At 38.4% G+C, this 14,696-nt stretch overlaps 1 protein-coding gene across 5 annotated transcripts in view; it reads left to right on the forward strand.

Annotated features, from left to right (window-relative positions):
• The window catches only part of LOC140730399 (transcriptional-regulating factor 1-like), a 255,963-nt gene that overhangs the window by 190,771 nt on the left and 50,496 nt on the right, over nucleotides 1-14,696 (forward strand). For all 5 annotated transcript variants that reach the window (XM_073050733.1, XM_073050732.1, XM_073050735.1 and 2 more), the window contains 4 exons: nucleotides 6,429-6,792; nucleotides 8,004-8,064; nucleotides 10,919-11,058; nucleotides 12,558-12,661. In XM_073050733.1, the coding sequence (XP_072906834.1) occupies nucleotides 6,429-6,792; nucleotides 8,004-8,064; nucleotides 10,919-11,058; nucleotides 12,558-12,661 (669 nt within the window). The remainder of the gene's footprint in view (nucleotides 1-6,428; nucleotides 6,793-8,003; nucleotides 8,065-10,918; nucleotides 11,059-12,557; nucleotides 12,662-14,696) is intronic.

Raw genomic sequence — 14,696 nt, forward strand, 5'->3', positions numbered from 1 at the left:
GAGTGTGGTCTAATGGAATCAGAGCTAATAGGGGTGATTATAATGTTAGATATTATTAAAAGTGTGTTAACAGCAGTGCTGCTGTCCAGGGAATCTGGCAAGAACCTCTGCTGTCTGATAGTGCTTACGCAGCAACAAATTAGTGCGGAGATGCATTGGTGTTGGCTGGGCCAACGATCGGTACTAAGATGTACGGCTCGCCCAGATGAGCAGCTGCTGGGGACAAGCGGCACTAGCACCACATGTTGATATGGTTCCTCGATCTGGTGGTCACTCTGATCAGCATTTGTCTGCCTGTTCCTCTGAATGGCCACACTGCACTCACCAGTAAGCTTGTGGCTTATGGAGAAATCTCGGAGCTGGGGAGAGGTGTGTAGCCAAACAAGGGTTAGAAGCAGCCTCGCATCCCACAGGTGCTGATGAGATAAACATTTGGATCTGACTGGTCCAGTCACACATTGTCCCTAACAAAGGCCCAGGGTCATTTTGCCATGAACCCCATGTCTATGTACTGAGCAGCCACAAGCTCATTCCAGCCCTCATTAAGAATATTTCTCTGCACTCAAACATGGGTAATATTTTTTTGCTGTGGAGGGCAGGTGTTTGTGCCTGGTTCCTAGCATTACAGTATACACTGCAGGTGGGTGATTTTTCTAAAACATGGGGAGAGAGGTCTTGTCACCTATGTACGTTTGGACTTGAGAACCAAGAGCACGATAATAAATGGGGACTTTTGCAGGGTAGCTCTGGCCAGATACCAGTGTATAGACCCACTACTCCTGAAGTTGCCAACATGGTCTGGATTGTTAATTATTTTGAGGTTTTTTCCCCTGGAATGCAAAGGGATTCATGTGCAAATCAATTTTTGCCGTGTTTGCTTTTCTCTGCATGCTGTTGTCTTTCTGACTTAAATGTGACTTTGAAAAGTCCACCTCCTGTACTCTTAGATTTGCAATTCAATTGCTTCTTCCTTTGTTGGCAGGAAGCTCTTTTGTCTGTATTTTTCCAGAGAGCTCACAAAAAGTACTGAATTCTGTTTACTTCAGCAGCTCCAACAACAAAATATTCATTGTATTACCAATGTCAGTCTGATAGCAGCTAAGCAATACATTCAGCAGTAAAGTTCAGTAGTACTTTCATTCTGCCTTTAAAATCTGCCCTTTATGGAAACAGTGTTAAAAGATTTTAAAAATTAGTTTTATCTGTTATATGTACATCAAAGCTTACAGTGAAACATACTTTTTGAATGTTCTTTTTATTCATGAAGCAGTTTGCTGGTTTCAGAATCATTATCTATCTTCATTTTTGGTTGACTGCTTTATTACCTAGAAACAGTATAAACAAAGCCAACCTTATAAAGCAGAAGCAACATTTTAAAAGTTGATTAATTTCAGTTGGAGCAAACCTGGTATAACTATTGTCACGTACCTCGTGACCAGATTAAAGAACCAGCAAAATAACGGAAAACACATTGGAGTCTGGTATTGCTATAAACAAATAGTGTTTATTAGTAAACTATGCAATACAGTCAATATAGTACTATAAATGCAGATATATCAAAGAGGTTAGCAATGAGAGAGAGTGATCTTCAACGAATATCCTTTCAACACAAGTGGTACCACCCCCAAATTCAGCTACGGGACATCCCAAAGTGGTGGCCACAGGATACTCAAACAGAATCCACATATGGATTACCACCAACAGTAGCTTATCACTGAGGTACCATCTTCAAGTGGTAAAACTACCAACCCTGGCCAGGATGATCACACACAGGTAGATTCCACAAGGCTACCTCAAACACACAACTGTGATAGCTACTTATCCAGTTCCACTACATACGAAATAACTCCTACAGTGATTTGCCACAGGGGTGCCTTTCTTCAGTGAACTACCACACCCAAACAAGGGTAACACACAAGTAGTAATCACAAAGGATTCCCCCTCACCAGAGAACCCACTCCTGTGGATTAGCTACATGACAGTCACACCTTCATATTCGAATGGAACTCAAACTCACCCGAACGGAGTACAGAGGAGAGAGTCCAAACAGTAACCTCTTTGTCACTAAGTTTCTTCTGTTTCAAACCTTCTTCTCCCCTCTTCTCTTCCTCTAAAGTCACTGAATGTGACCACAAACAAAGGCGACCGTTCTTCTGTGGTAAAGTTATCAACTCAGGGAAAGGTTGGACACACAAATAACTCCCCACCGGTCATACCTTTTCTGCACTGCGAGAACCACTGATCGATTTCCCTGAATCGATCTTCCACAAACCCACCTTCCTGTGGGCACAACAAGCTCATCCAGTGTCCAAAACTCTGTGTGTCTGGGTAACAGCGGACCTGGTTTTTATCTCCACATGTTGGACACCAGCTGTCCATCAACCTGCTCTGTCCTCCTCTCTCTGCAGGAACTTTTACAAGCAGGCAATGTTCGTGTAGAAATGTAAACAAACTGCGGAGAAACGATAACATCAACCTTCTGAGCATTCTTTGTCTCTCTCTCTCTCATAATAACAGCTCAAACAGTGTCCAAAAACCAGTCTCATTCTCCTGACATTTTAAAGTGATTGTCCACAGACAATATGAACCCTAGGGGTACATAACACTATCTATATTTTCAACTGCATGTTTATTAGTTCTGCAGAGATGAAGTTAGCAGCAATGCAATCAGTTCTCCAATGTTATTGACATTATTCGTTCATTTCCTTGTTTTACCTAATAACACAATAATCATATAGTAATAACACAGTCATCTTACTGGTACTTCCAAATACAAATTTCTTACTGATACTGTGCTGTGTATAAATTTTCCTGCTTATGTGCTTGCTTACCAAGAGCTATTTCCAATATGGACTCAGAATATGGAGTTGCCAGCTTTTATTGTATTGCATAATTTGTGTTTCTTTTTCTCTCCATGTGCATTGGGTTCTGTCGGGTTTCTTGCTTTGTGGCTGCCTGTAAGCAGACAAATCTCAAGGTTGTATAATTTATACATCCTTTGATAATAAATGTTTGAAGCCTTTGAATTTGATTGTGGAAGGTTAAACAATGAGTGGCACAAGAGTGAAGATGATGGAGTGGCTGCCTTGATTCAAACCTGACTTCTATAGTTGCCTGCACATTCTTGATTAGTCTGTGTGTATTTCTACTGGGTGCCTCTCGCGTCCCCCCCAAAAAATGGGCAAACCACTTTAAATTGCCCCGACTGTGCATCTGACTGGTGGAACATGGCAAACGTCAATAGAAAAGGTTGGGAGAAAAAAGTGGGTTTCCAGTAGGACTAGTAGTAAATGGACATCAAGGGCTTGGTGGGTTAAATGGCCTATTTCTATGCTTTATCTCCCTATGATTGAAAAGAAACACAAAATAACAGAGAATTCCTTCATGTCAAATTAGATGCTGTGGACGAGCTTTATTTCAAGGATTATTACAATGATCTGTTGCATTAGCCATTATTTTATTCAATTTTTTTCCTGGTAGCAGTCTTTTTGCAGAAATATGGTGTAGTGGGCACTAATGCTCTCATACATCTGCCTAATAGATTTGTGAATCTATTAAGTTTGCTGGCTATGAGGCATCACCTCAATTCTGGTACCTTTGCATATGTTCCACAGAGAAAGATTGCCTATTGCCCTGTTCAGATCAAATCAACACAAACCGAGTATCAAGAATGAGTATCAGTCAGTGCATTGAATATAGAAGTTAGGACATTATGTTTCGGTTTTTTAAGACATTAATAAGACCATATTTGGAGTACAGAGTACTGTTTTGGGCGCCTTATTTTTGGAAGGATATGCTTAAACTGAAACAGTGCAGAAAAAGATTTAAAAGGATGTTACCAAGACAAGAAGTCCTGAGTTATAGGTAGAGGTTGGTTAGACTAGGTCTTTATTACTTGTAACATAGGAGAATGAGAGGCAACATTGTAGAAAAGTTTAAAATTATGTGGCCCGCATAAGGTGGATTGAGGTCTTTTCCCCAGGGTAGGGGAGTCCAAAACCAGGGAGCATAGATTTCAGATGATAGGGGAAAGCTTTAAAAGGGTTCCTAGTGGCAACTTCTTTTTGCAGATGCGGTGGGGAGAGAATATGGAACTATTCTATTTGGTTGAGTCAGTTGCAATGGTTTCATTTAAGAAGCACTAGGATGGGCTAAATGCAGGAAATTGGGACTTGGGTGGGTACTGTGGCAGGCATGGACTTGATAGGCCAAAAGGCCTGTTTCTGTGCTGTATTTAATGTAATGGATAGATTCCATTATTCTCTCTAACCCTTTAAATAAAGAGTGAAATCACAAAATTAAAAAGAAACATCTGGGGATTGAAACATTCTGTTGCACCACTGCCTTAACAGAAGCTGGCAGGATAGGTTTGACAGTATTTTGTTCTACTGGAAATCATGATGGACTCTACAGGCAAAACTGCCTTCTCCTATGATACATAGAAACATAGAAAACCTACAGCACAATACAGGCCCTTCGGCCCCACAAAGCTGTGCCAAACATATCCTTACCTTAGAAATTACCTAGGGTTACCCATAGCCCTCTATTTTTCCGAGCTCCATGAACCTGTCCAGGAGTCTCTTAAAAGACCCTATCATATGCACCTCCACCACCGTCACTGGCAGCCCATTCCACATACTCACCACTCTCTGTGTTTTAAAAAAGAACTTAACCCTGACATCTCCTCTGTACCTACTTCCAAGCACCTTAAAAGTGTGCCCTCTCATGCTAGCCATTCCAGCCCTGGGAAAAAGCCTCTGACTATCCATAGTCAATGCCTCTCATCATTTTATACACCTCTATCAGGTCACCTCTTACCCTCCATCAATCCAAGGAAAAAAGGCTGAGTTCACTCAACTTATTCTCATAAAGGCATGCTCCCCAATCCAGGCAACATCCTTGTAAATCTCCTCTGCACTCTTTCTATGGTGTCCACATCCTTCCTGTAGTGAGGCGACCAGAACTGAGCACAGTACTCCAAGTGGGGTCTGACCAGGGTCCTCTTATAGCTGCAACATTACCTCTCAGCTCTTAAACTCAGTCCCACGATTGATGAAGGCCAATGCACCGTATGCTTTCTTAACCACAAAGTCAACCTACACAGCAGCTTTGAGTGCCCTATGGACTCGGACTCCAAGATGCCTCTGATCTTCCACACTGCCAAGACTCTTATCATTAATAGTATATTCTTTATCATATTTGACCTACCAAAATGAACCACCTCACACTTAGCTGGGTTGAACGCCTTCTGCCACTTCTCAGCCCAGTTTTGCATCCTATCGATGTCCCGCTGTAACTTCTGACAACCCTCCACACTGTCAGAAAATTTACTAAACCATCCCTCCACTTCCTCATCCAGGTCATTTATAAAAATCACAAAGACTAGTGACCCCAGAACAGATCCCTGAGGCACACCACTGGTGACCGACCTCCATGCAGAATATGACCCGTCAACTCTTTGCGTTCTGTGGGCAAGCCAGTTCTGGATCCACAAAGCAGTGTCCCCATGGATCCCATGCCTCCTTACTTTCTCAATAAGCCTTGCATGGGGTATCTTATCAAATGCCTTGCTGAAATCCATATACACTACATCTACTGCTTTACCTTCATCAATGTGTTTAGTCACAATACTGATAGACCTAAACATGCACTCTGTTTCTGTCGTCCATCTCTCTATTTGCATGTAGGAGATGAGCTGATTTGCCTCAAATTAAATTCTTACAGTTGGAGGCCTTGCAAGCCATGTGGTAGAAACTGTTGTAAACCAATACAACTTGTGTGTTTTGAAGTCCACAGTCCAGCCATTCCTGAGTAGGTGACTTTGTCAAAGCAATTATTATTGGTAGAGTAAGTATGGAAGGGAGGCTTGTATTTGTATCTCTGTAACATTGTCATATTCTCAGGTGATTGAAGTCCATGGACTTTGCTCTTGTGTTGATGCCTTCTTTTCTTGTGTTTGGGTAAAATGAGATTGCTGTTAATCCGGCATGTTATAATGAACATGGCAAAAATTCTTCTTTGCTCCCATTAATAAAGCTTTGGAAGAGGTGTGATTTTATTTCATTGACAACTTTTGTTTTCTGCACTAATACAGTATATCAAAGGACATACATAATCAAATGTTGCTTTGGTTTGTCATTAGTCTTCTTGTGATCAGCGATGCTTGAGGTTTGTAATTTTCATGGGTTTGTGTGTTTTGTCCTGCCTTTTTTTTCAATCCTCAGTAACTGATTGCAGGTCTGTTTTTAACATTGGGACTTTGAGAAATTATTCATTTGGTAAAGAATGGACATTACCTTTATTTAAAAGGGAATCCACGCAGTAATGTTTTCTGATAATTTGCTGTGTTAATGCAATTAGATGTATAAATATGACAGCAATTTAAAGTGATCTGAAAAACAGTAAAATTCTAATTATGAACATTTTAGGAGGTTGTTCGAAAGTGTCAACCCATCGATACACAATCAGAAGATAACTTGAAACCTCGTCAAGACAAGAAGAAATATCGACATAGGCCAGAGCCTCTCTACATCCCTCCACCTATAGTCAGCCTCTCTGCTTCGTATCCAGGCGCAACGCTATACCAAAGTCAGCTCCGCTCACCAAGAATCATGGGTGATCACCTGCTGGACAGGACCCAAGAGCTCCCTCCCTACACACCACCCCCAATGCTAAGTCCAGTGAGACAGGGCTCTGGCCTTTTCAGCAGCGTCATTTCCTCTTCGCACGGTGGCACTTATCCAACACTGCCTATCACCCCTTTAACTCCACGTATACTGCTTGGTCGAACGAGTGAGTATTTTATATTTAACTACATTGGCCAATCCTTGAATTATCCACTTTTTAAAAGTAGGTTTTAATTTGGCTGTTTTCTAACGTCAGCTATTCCTTTTTCATTCTGATTTTGTTTTGCCTGTTAACAGTATTCTCCAGCTCTAGCAGTTTAGTCAGCTCCAAACTTATCTCTTTTACATTGAATATATGTTACCATCTCTACAGCTGGTGAGCTTGCCCACATTTTACTTTCTGTCCACGGAGTAAGAGATGCAGCACAGCTTGACTGGATGAATTTTGATGTGTTTTGCATCTGTCAGCTACTTGGGAGAAAATCATAACTTTAGTAGAAATCCAAATTCAGATCAAACTCTATAATTAACTAGTTATTTATATTATACTGATACATTTCAACTCAATGTGCAGTGGAATTTAGGAGTCCATGTACATTTTTTTTAAAAACCTTGGCATTTATGTAAATAAAAAGACTAAGAAAAGTATGGACAGATTAATGTCATCAATACTCATAACTTACACCTTTAAGCCCTACTCTTTTAGTTAATTGGTGCAGGGCACCAGCCAAAGTGAATTTAGTTTTCCTGATGTGCTGCGAACAAAACTAAACGAAGTGCTCTAGTTGGATTCTGTGCTACTAAAATTAAAATTAAAAGTATTTTTCAGTTTTGAAGACTATATGCCAAGTAGTTTTGAAGTAGAAGGAATTGATGGAATGGGTAGGGTTGGACTGTTCTTTCTCCTGATCAAAACAAGCGGGGAAAATACTAAAATTGGAGCTAATCCATTGAAAGTTAGATTAGCAAGTGTCGTTTCACACATAGCAAAAATCTTCCACACTAGATGTGAGCAATAGAGTGTTGATTAAAATTTTAAAGTCTGGTAAAGTAAATTTTATTAAGGAAAAAATTACCAAGAGATATGGAACAAAGATGGATAAATGGAGGTCAGGTATTCATCAGCCCTGATAAAATTATCTGATATAAGACGCTCAGATGCCTAAATTATTTACTCCAGATTCTATGTGATGAATGTCTTCAAATAAAATACAAATATTCCCAGGAATGACTAGGCTGATGCAAGGTAAAAACTTCTACTTACTTAGCTAGGACCAACTACTGACATCTATTTTACTTTTAGCAATAAAAGGTTGTATATTAAATGATACATCCACTGAGCATCTTCTCTTATTACTGTTTTGCTCTGGTTTTCAGATGGTATTGATGCAACGACAATAACCCCTGGACCTGGGGAACAGACTGTTGACATTGAACCGTAAGTGGTCATTTTTACATATAACAGTGTAGTTGAAAAATCTGTGACAATGAATTCCACAGGTTCCTCTGACTTAACAAATTCCTCCTCATTTGTGTTTTAAATAGATATCATTCTATTCTGAGGCTGTGCACTCTGGTCCTAGAATCACCTACTGTGGGAAACATCCTGTCCACATCCACCCGATCTAGGCCTTTCAGTATTCGATTGGTTTCAATAAGATTTCTCTCCCTGACCACCCCCCATTCTAAACTGCAGCAAGTACAGGCCCAGAGCCATCAGATGGTTCTCATGTGTTAACCCTTTCATTCCCCGAATAATTCTCATGAATCTCCTCTGGTTTTCCGATCCCAGCACGCCTTCTTAGATAAGGTGCCCAAATCTGCTCTCAATACTCCGTGCAGCCTGACTAATGCCATACAAAGCCTCAGCGTCACATCCTTGCTCTTATATTCTAGTCCTCTGAAATTGAATGCTAACTTTGCATTTGCCTTCCTTGCCACTGACTCAGCCTGCAAATTAATCTTTAAGGAATCCTGCACAAGAACTCTCAAATTCCTTTGTGTTTCTGATTTTTGAATTTTCTCCCCATTTAAAAGTTAGTCTATGCTGTTACCAAAGTGCATGACCATACACTTCCCTACACTATATTCTATCTGCCACATTTTAACCCATTCTTCCAATCTAAGTCCTTCTGCAGACTCCATGCTTCCTTGACACTAACTGCTCTTCCACCTATCTTTGTATTCTCTGCAAACTTGGCCACAAAACCATCAATGTCATCATCCATACCATTAGTATATAACGTGAAAAGAAACGGTCCCAGTATCAACCCCAGTAGGGCATCACTAGTCACTGGCAGCCAGCTAGAATAGACACCCTTTATTTCCATTCTTTAGCTCCTGCTAGGTCAGCCACTCTTCTATCCATTCTAGTATCTTTCCTGTAATGCCATGACCTTTTACCTTATAAAACATTTTCATGTGCGGCACCTTGTTAATGGTCTTCTGAAAATCTAAGTAAGCAAACTCCACTGCATCTCTTTTGTCTACCCTGCCTGTTAGTTCCTTTTATCAAGCAAGATTTCCCTTGTCATATTTTATTATGTGCCTCCAAGTTCCCCAAAACCTCATCCTTAATAATGGACTCCCAACATCTTCCCAATCACTGTCGTCAGGTTAACGGGGCTATAATTTCCTTTTTTCGGTCTCCACTCTTAAAGATTAGAGTGACATTTGCAATTTTCCTCTGGAACCATTCCAGAATCCAGTGATTCTTGAATGATCCTTACTAATGCTTCCACAGTCTCTCAAGCTACCTCTTTTCAGAACCTTGGGTTGTAGACCATCTGGTCCAGGTGACTTATCTACCTTCAGACCTTTCAGCTTCGCAAACACCTTCTCTTTAGTATTAGCACCTTCACTCACTTCTGTCCCCTGACATTCTTGAATTTCTTGCATACTGCTAGTTTCTTCCACAGTGAAGCATGACGCAAAATACTTATTATGATCAGATGGCATTTCTTTGTCCCCGTTACTACCTCTCTAGCCATCCGATATCCACTCTTTCCACTCTTTTACCCTTTATACATATTATATATATAATAAAAAATCTTTTGGTATCCTCTCTGATATTACTGACTAGTTTACCTTCATATTTCATCTTTTCTCTTTTTTTTAGTTGCCTTCTGTTTATTGAAAGTGTCCCAATTCTCAAACCTCGCAAATTTTTGCTATATTATGTGCCCTAATTTTTGCTTTTATGGTGTCTTTGACTTCCTTGTCAGCCACAGTTGCCTCATTCTCCCTTTAGAATATTACATAATCTTCAGGATGTATCAATCCTGCACCTTCCAATCTGCCCCCAAAAATTCCTGTCATTGATGTTCAGCCATCATCCCTGCTAGTATCCCCTACCAATCAAGTTTGGTCAGCTCCTCTTTCATGCCTCTGTAATTCCTTTTACTCTGATATACCTGATTTTAGCTTCTTCCTCTCAAACTGCAGGGTGAATTCTATCATATTATGATCACTGTCTTCTTAGGGCTCCTTTACCTTAAGCTCTCTAATCAAATCTCGTTTATTTACACATCTGATCCAGAATTCCCTTTTGAGTGTGTTCAACCAAAAGCTGCTCTAAAAAGCCATCTCGTAGGCATTCTACAAATCCCCTCTTTTGGGATCTACCACCAACCTGATTTTCCCAATCTACCTGCAGATTGAAATCCCCCATGACAATCGTAAGATTGCCCTTTTTACATTCCTTTTCTATCTTCCATTGTTTTTTCTAACTCACATCCTGGCTACTGTTTGAAGGCCTGTATATAATTCCCATTAGGGTCTTTTTACACTTGCAGTTTCTTAACTCTACTCACAAAGGTTGTATATATTCTGATCCTATATCACCTCTTCCTAAGGATTGATTTCATTTTTGACCAACAAACCTGCCAACATGTTGAGTTCCAAAGAATCTGGAGTGACCATTAGATGTTGACCTTCCAAATAACATGTCATTGAGTAAATGAATTTGTTAATTTCCATATTCATAATGATTTTGAAATGAACTATAAAATAGATTATCCAACATGTTTTGTAAAAGAAAAGCATTAGCAGAAATTATAACACTTTAAAATTGATGATTTAACTTTTCTTAGATCAATGATGAAGATTACTTTTTTAATTATAGGAATTTCTCTCATGTATTAGCAATGATTGTTGATTGATTACCAGGTTAATTTTTTTTTAGTAGAAGTTTGTAAAGTGTGACTCCTGCTAATAAATCTGAAGTTGCTTCACTAATTTTGTTAACTATTTCATATCTGCTGACATGTTCACACTTTTAAAAATTTTGTTAGGCGAATCAATATGGGATTGCGGTTTCAAGCAGCAATCCCAATTTTGCAAGACAGGTCACTGGCTGAAAAAGACGTCTGTAAAGCAGATTTGGTGTGGAAGCCTTGGTGTGAATTAGAAAACCCAGAAGTACAACAAAAAGGTACTAATTGATAGCAGTTTATATTGTACATTGTTATATAGAATGGCTTCAATGGAAAATATTTTTAAGTGTAAGTTTGTTTGAATCTCTCACTAAGTGTAAGTTCTAAATCTTTCTATTGCTGCCTTTATGAGGCTCAGCAATATCTATGTTGATCTTGATTAGACTTTGAAATGTGCTAGGATTATTTTAGTTATTGCTCTTTCAAATTTGGTTACAAATTAGTGTTAGGCTGTTTTCACCCTGCACTGAATTAAAGTTTTTATTGACCCTCATGGTGAGTTTTTTTAAAGGGTGCTCATCTTCCTATTCAGTTGCTCATCTTTTTACCTGTTTGTAAGAAGTAAATACAGATATAGCTCTAAATAACTGAGGTAGGATTGTGTTGTCCTGCATTGTGCAGAACAGAAAACTCCTAGTTTTCACCTCTGTTCCCTGAATTGGCTGATTTCAAATTGAATGACAGTAAGAGCCATACCAAGACAACTGTAGACTGGATGGAGAAACTTTTTTTTTTGTTTCTCTTCATAAAACAAACCTAAGACCATGAGATACTAAATGACTAGTTGTACACTAACTACACGTTTGTATAATTAGTAATAGGCACTTAAATATTCTATTGTTGAACTTTGCATTGGGATAACCATGGTTAAGATTGATTTGCTAATGGGAAGATGTGATGGACGATGGGATAAAAACATTGTTAACCTGTGTCTTGGATGTTCTGTTCTGAGAAGAATGGATGCTACCTTCATAAGCTTCAGTGCTAGAATCGGTCTATGAGAGACTGGTGAGAATTTCATTTTAAATTCCCACCTCTCATCATCCTTTTAAAATATTGTATATTCCTTGTTTGTTGTCTCTAACAGTGGATCTCTGTTCAGGAATATTTCCAGAATCTGAAATTCTATCTTTTCTTTAAATACAGTATCCAGTACTGATTTGTCAACTCAGTTTTATTTTTAACTTTTATGCTAATGACGCATTATCCAATAAAACCAACCAGTTTTTACTGAAAATGCACTTTTGCCCAAAATTCAACATTGTGCAGCTATAATTGAGCACAATATGTTGAAATTAGTGCACGCAAGACACTTGAGAGGTTATTACCTACTTAGTTAATTGAACCTTTGTATTCTTTTTAATTTCAAACTCATTTTTAGGAATTTATTTCACTGGAATTCTCCTTCAAGGGCAATTCCATGGTTATGTTTTTTCTAGCACAGAAATAAATTTTACCTTATCACAAAAAATGTTTTTTTTCTGAAGTTGTCGTGCTGGTAAAATGAAGACATTTCTTTTCCATAGCAGATCACCAATGGTCACCATTAACTGATCAATTGATCTGTCAAATTATATTGATGAAGCAATAACTGTCAACCAAGAGAATTCATCTCTTTGAATTGAGTCATTAATGTTGTTATATTTAATATTTCTTATGAAATTGGTGCTTTTGTTTAAGTTTATAAATTATGAACACTTCACTTTCTTTAACGTAGTGGAAGATATGCTGAACATGGCTTGTTCTAGTGTGCTGCCAGGTGGTGGGACAAATAGAGAACTTGCCCTACATTGTCTTTTTGAGGCAGGCGGGAACATTTTGGTGAGTGCTAAATTAAAACTCAGATTACTTGCAATTAGCATGACAGTATAGAGTTTGTATAACCTACTTTTCAAACTTTAACAGTGATTATTGATATTTACAACGGAAAATTAAAATTCTTGTCAAAGTTTGGGCACCCCAGTCAAAATTTCTGTTACTGTGAATAGCTAAGCGAGTAAAAGATGTTCACTGCAGCCAAAAAGTTCTATTTTAACTTCATCAGTTCACAGGACTTGTTTCCAAAATGCATCAGGCTTGTTGAGATGTTCCTTTGCAAACTTCTGACACTGAATATTGGCCACAATGAGCAAAGGTATGTTTGGAGAAAAAAGGGTGCAGAATTTCATGAGAACACCTCTCCAACTGTTAAACACGGGGGCGGATCGATCATGCATTGGGCTTGTGTTGCAGCCAGTGGCACGGGGAACATTTCACTGGTAGAGGGAAGAATGAATTCAATTAATACCAGCAAATTCTGGAAGCAAACATCATACCGTCAATTAAAAAAAAAGCTGATGATGAAAAGAGGATGGCTTGTACAACAGGATAATGATCCTAAACACACCTCAAAATCCGCAATGGACTACCTCAAAAGGTGCAAGCTCAAGGTTTTATCATGGCCCTCACAGTCCCCCAACCTAAACATCATCAAAAATCTGTGGGTAGACCTCAAAAGAACAGTGCATGCAAGACGGCCCAAGAATCTCACAGAACTAGAAGCCTTTTGCAAGGAAGAATAAGCGAAAATCTTCCAAATAAGAATTGGAAGACTCTTAGCTGGCTACAAAAAGTGTTTACAAGCTGTGATACTTGTCAAAGGGGGTGTTACTAAGTACTGACCATGCAAGGTGCCCAAACTTTTGCTTCAGGCCCTTTTTCTTTTTTGTTATTTTGAAACTGTAAAAGATGGAAATAAAAGAGTAATCTTGCATAAAATATTAAAGGAATGTGCCATCTTTAACTTTTATGCCTTTTGGAAATCAGGTCATCTTTTACTCACTTAGCTATTCACAGTAACAGAAATTTTGACCAGGGGTGTCCAAACTTTTGCATGCCACTGTAACATTGTTTATAAGTAAGCTAATGTCTTCAATTTGATGTTATAACTGGCACATATTATTTTATTTAACTTGCATTCTTCAGAATCATTGTGACTTATTTTTATATATAAAAACACTTAAGTTGTTTAATATCTAATAAAATTCTGGTACTACTGTTTCTTTGTAGATTTAAATAGTAGCTATGGTGAAACCACCACATATTTAAGAAAAACCATCCATTCTTCATCCATTCATCCGTGTTCATTTTTTTGAATATTTCGCATGGCTAAATGGAGTAGAAAAATGTCAAGAAAGTTAAGAAACATTGGCAATTTACAAATAATTTACCATCATAAACAGTTAACATTTAGTATGTGGTCATTTATTTCAAATTTTGGGGTTAATTGGGTCTGACTTTATAATTTTTTGCACAAGCGGTCAGATATTGTTACAAAATTTTTTAAATGGCAATTTAAATGGAATAGCAGATTATTCCAAAAGCAGGTATATGTTGCTTTCCACAATTAAACACATTTTTGTTTTACAGTTTGTTTTGAGTAATAACTGCCCATTTGCTGTTAAATTTGAAAGTGTTTTGTACTGGAACATCTCTACAATAGTGCTCTACAAGTGTTCTAATGCTGTTAATGACTTTCCAAAAGGAAAGACTGATGAGCATTGGTTGTACTTTCAGTTTGAATTTAAGGTTTAAACTCATTAGTTTACACAATTTAATTCAAGTAATACTTGGTTTCAAATTTTTATTAATCTGTATGTGATATTTCCTACAAAGCAGGCAAACTGGTGATTTGTTAGCATGATGATGGGCAAGTTCATTACGTAGCGTCACACAGCTGAAACTACTTACTCCAACTTTGTTTTGGAGGTTTCATAGTCTGTTATCAGGAAACATTCATTTTTCAGTGTTACAGTTTAACGTAGCACAGAAGAATATAAATAATCTGAATTGTTCAAAAATCTTGCCTGAAGTAATA

The sequence above is a fragment of the Hemitrygon akajei genome, chromosome 7 (genome assembly GCF_048418815.1).
Source record: "Hemitrygon akajei chromosome 7, sHemAka1.3, whole genome shotgun sequence".
In the NCBI taxonomy this organism is placed as follows: Eukaryota; Metazoa; Chordata; class Chondrichthyes; order Myliobatiformes; family Dasyatidae; genus Hemitrygon; species Hemitrygon akajei.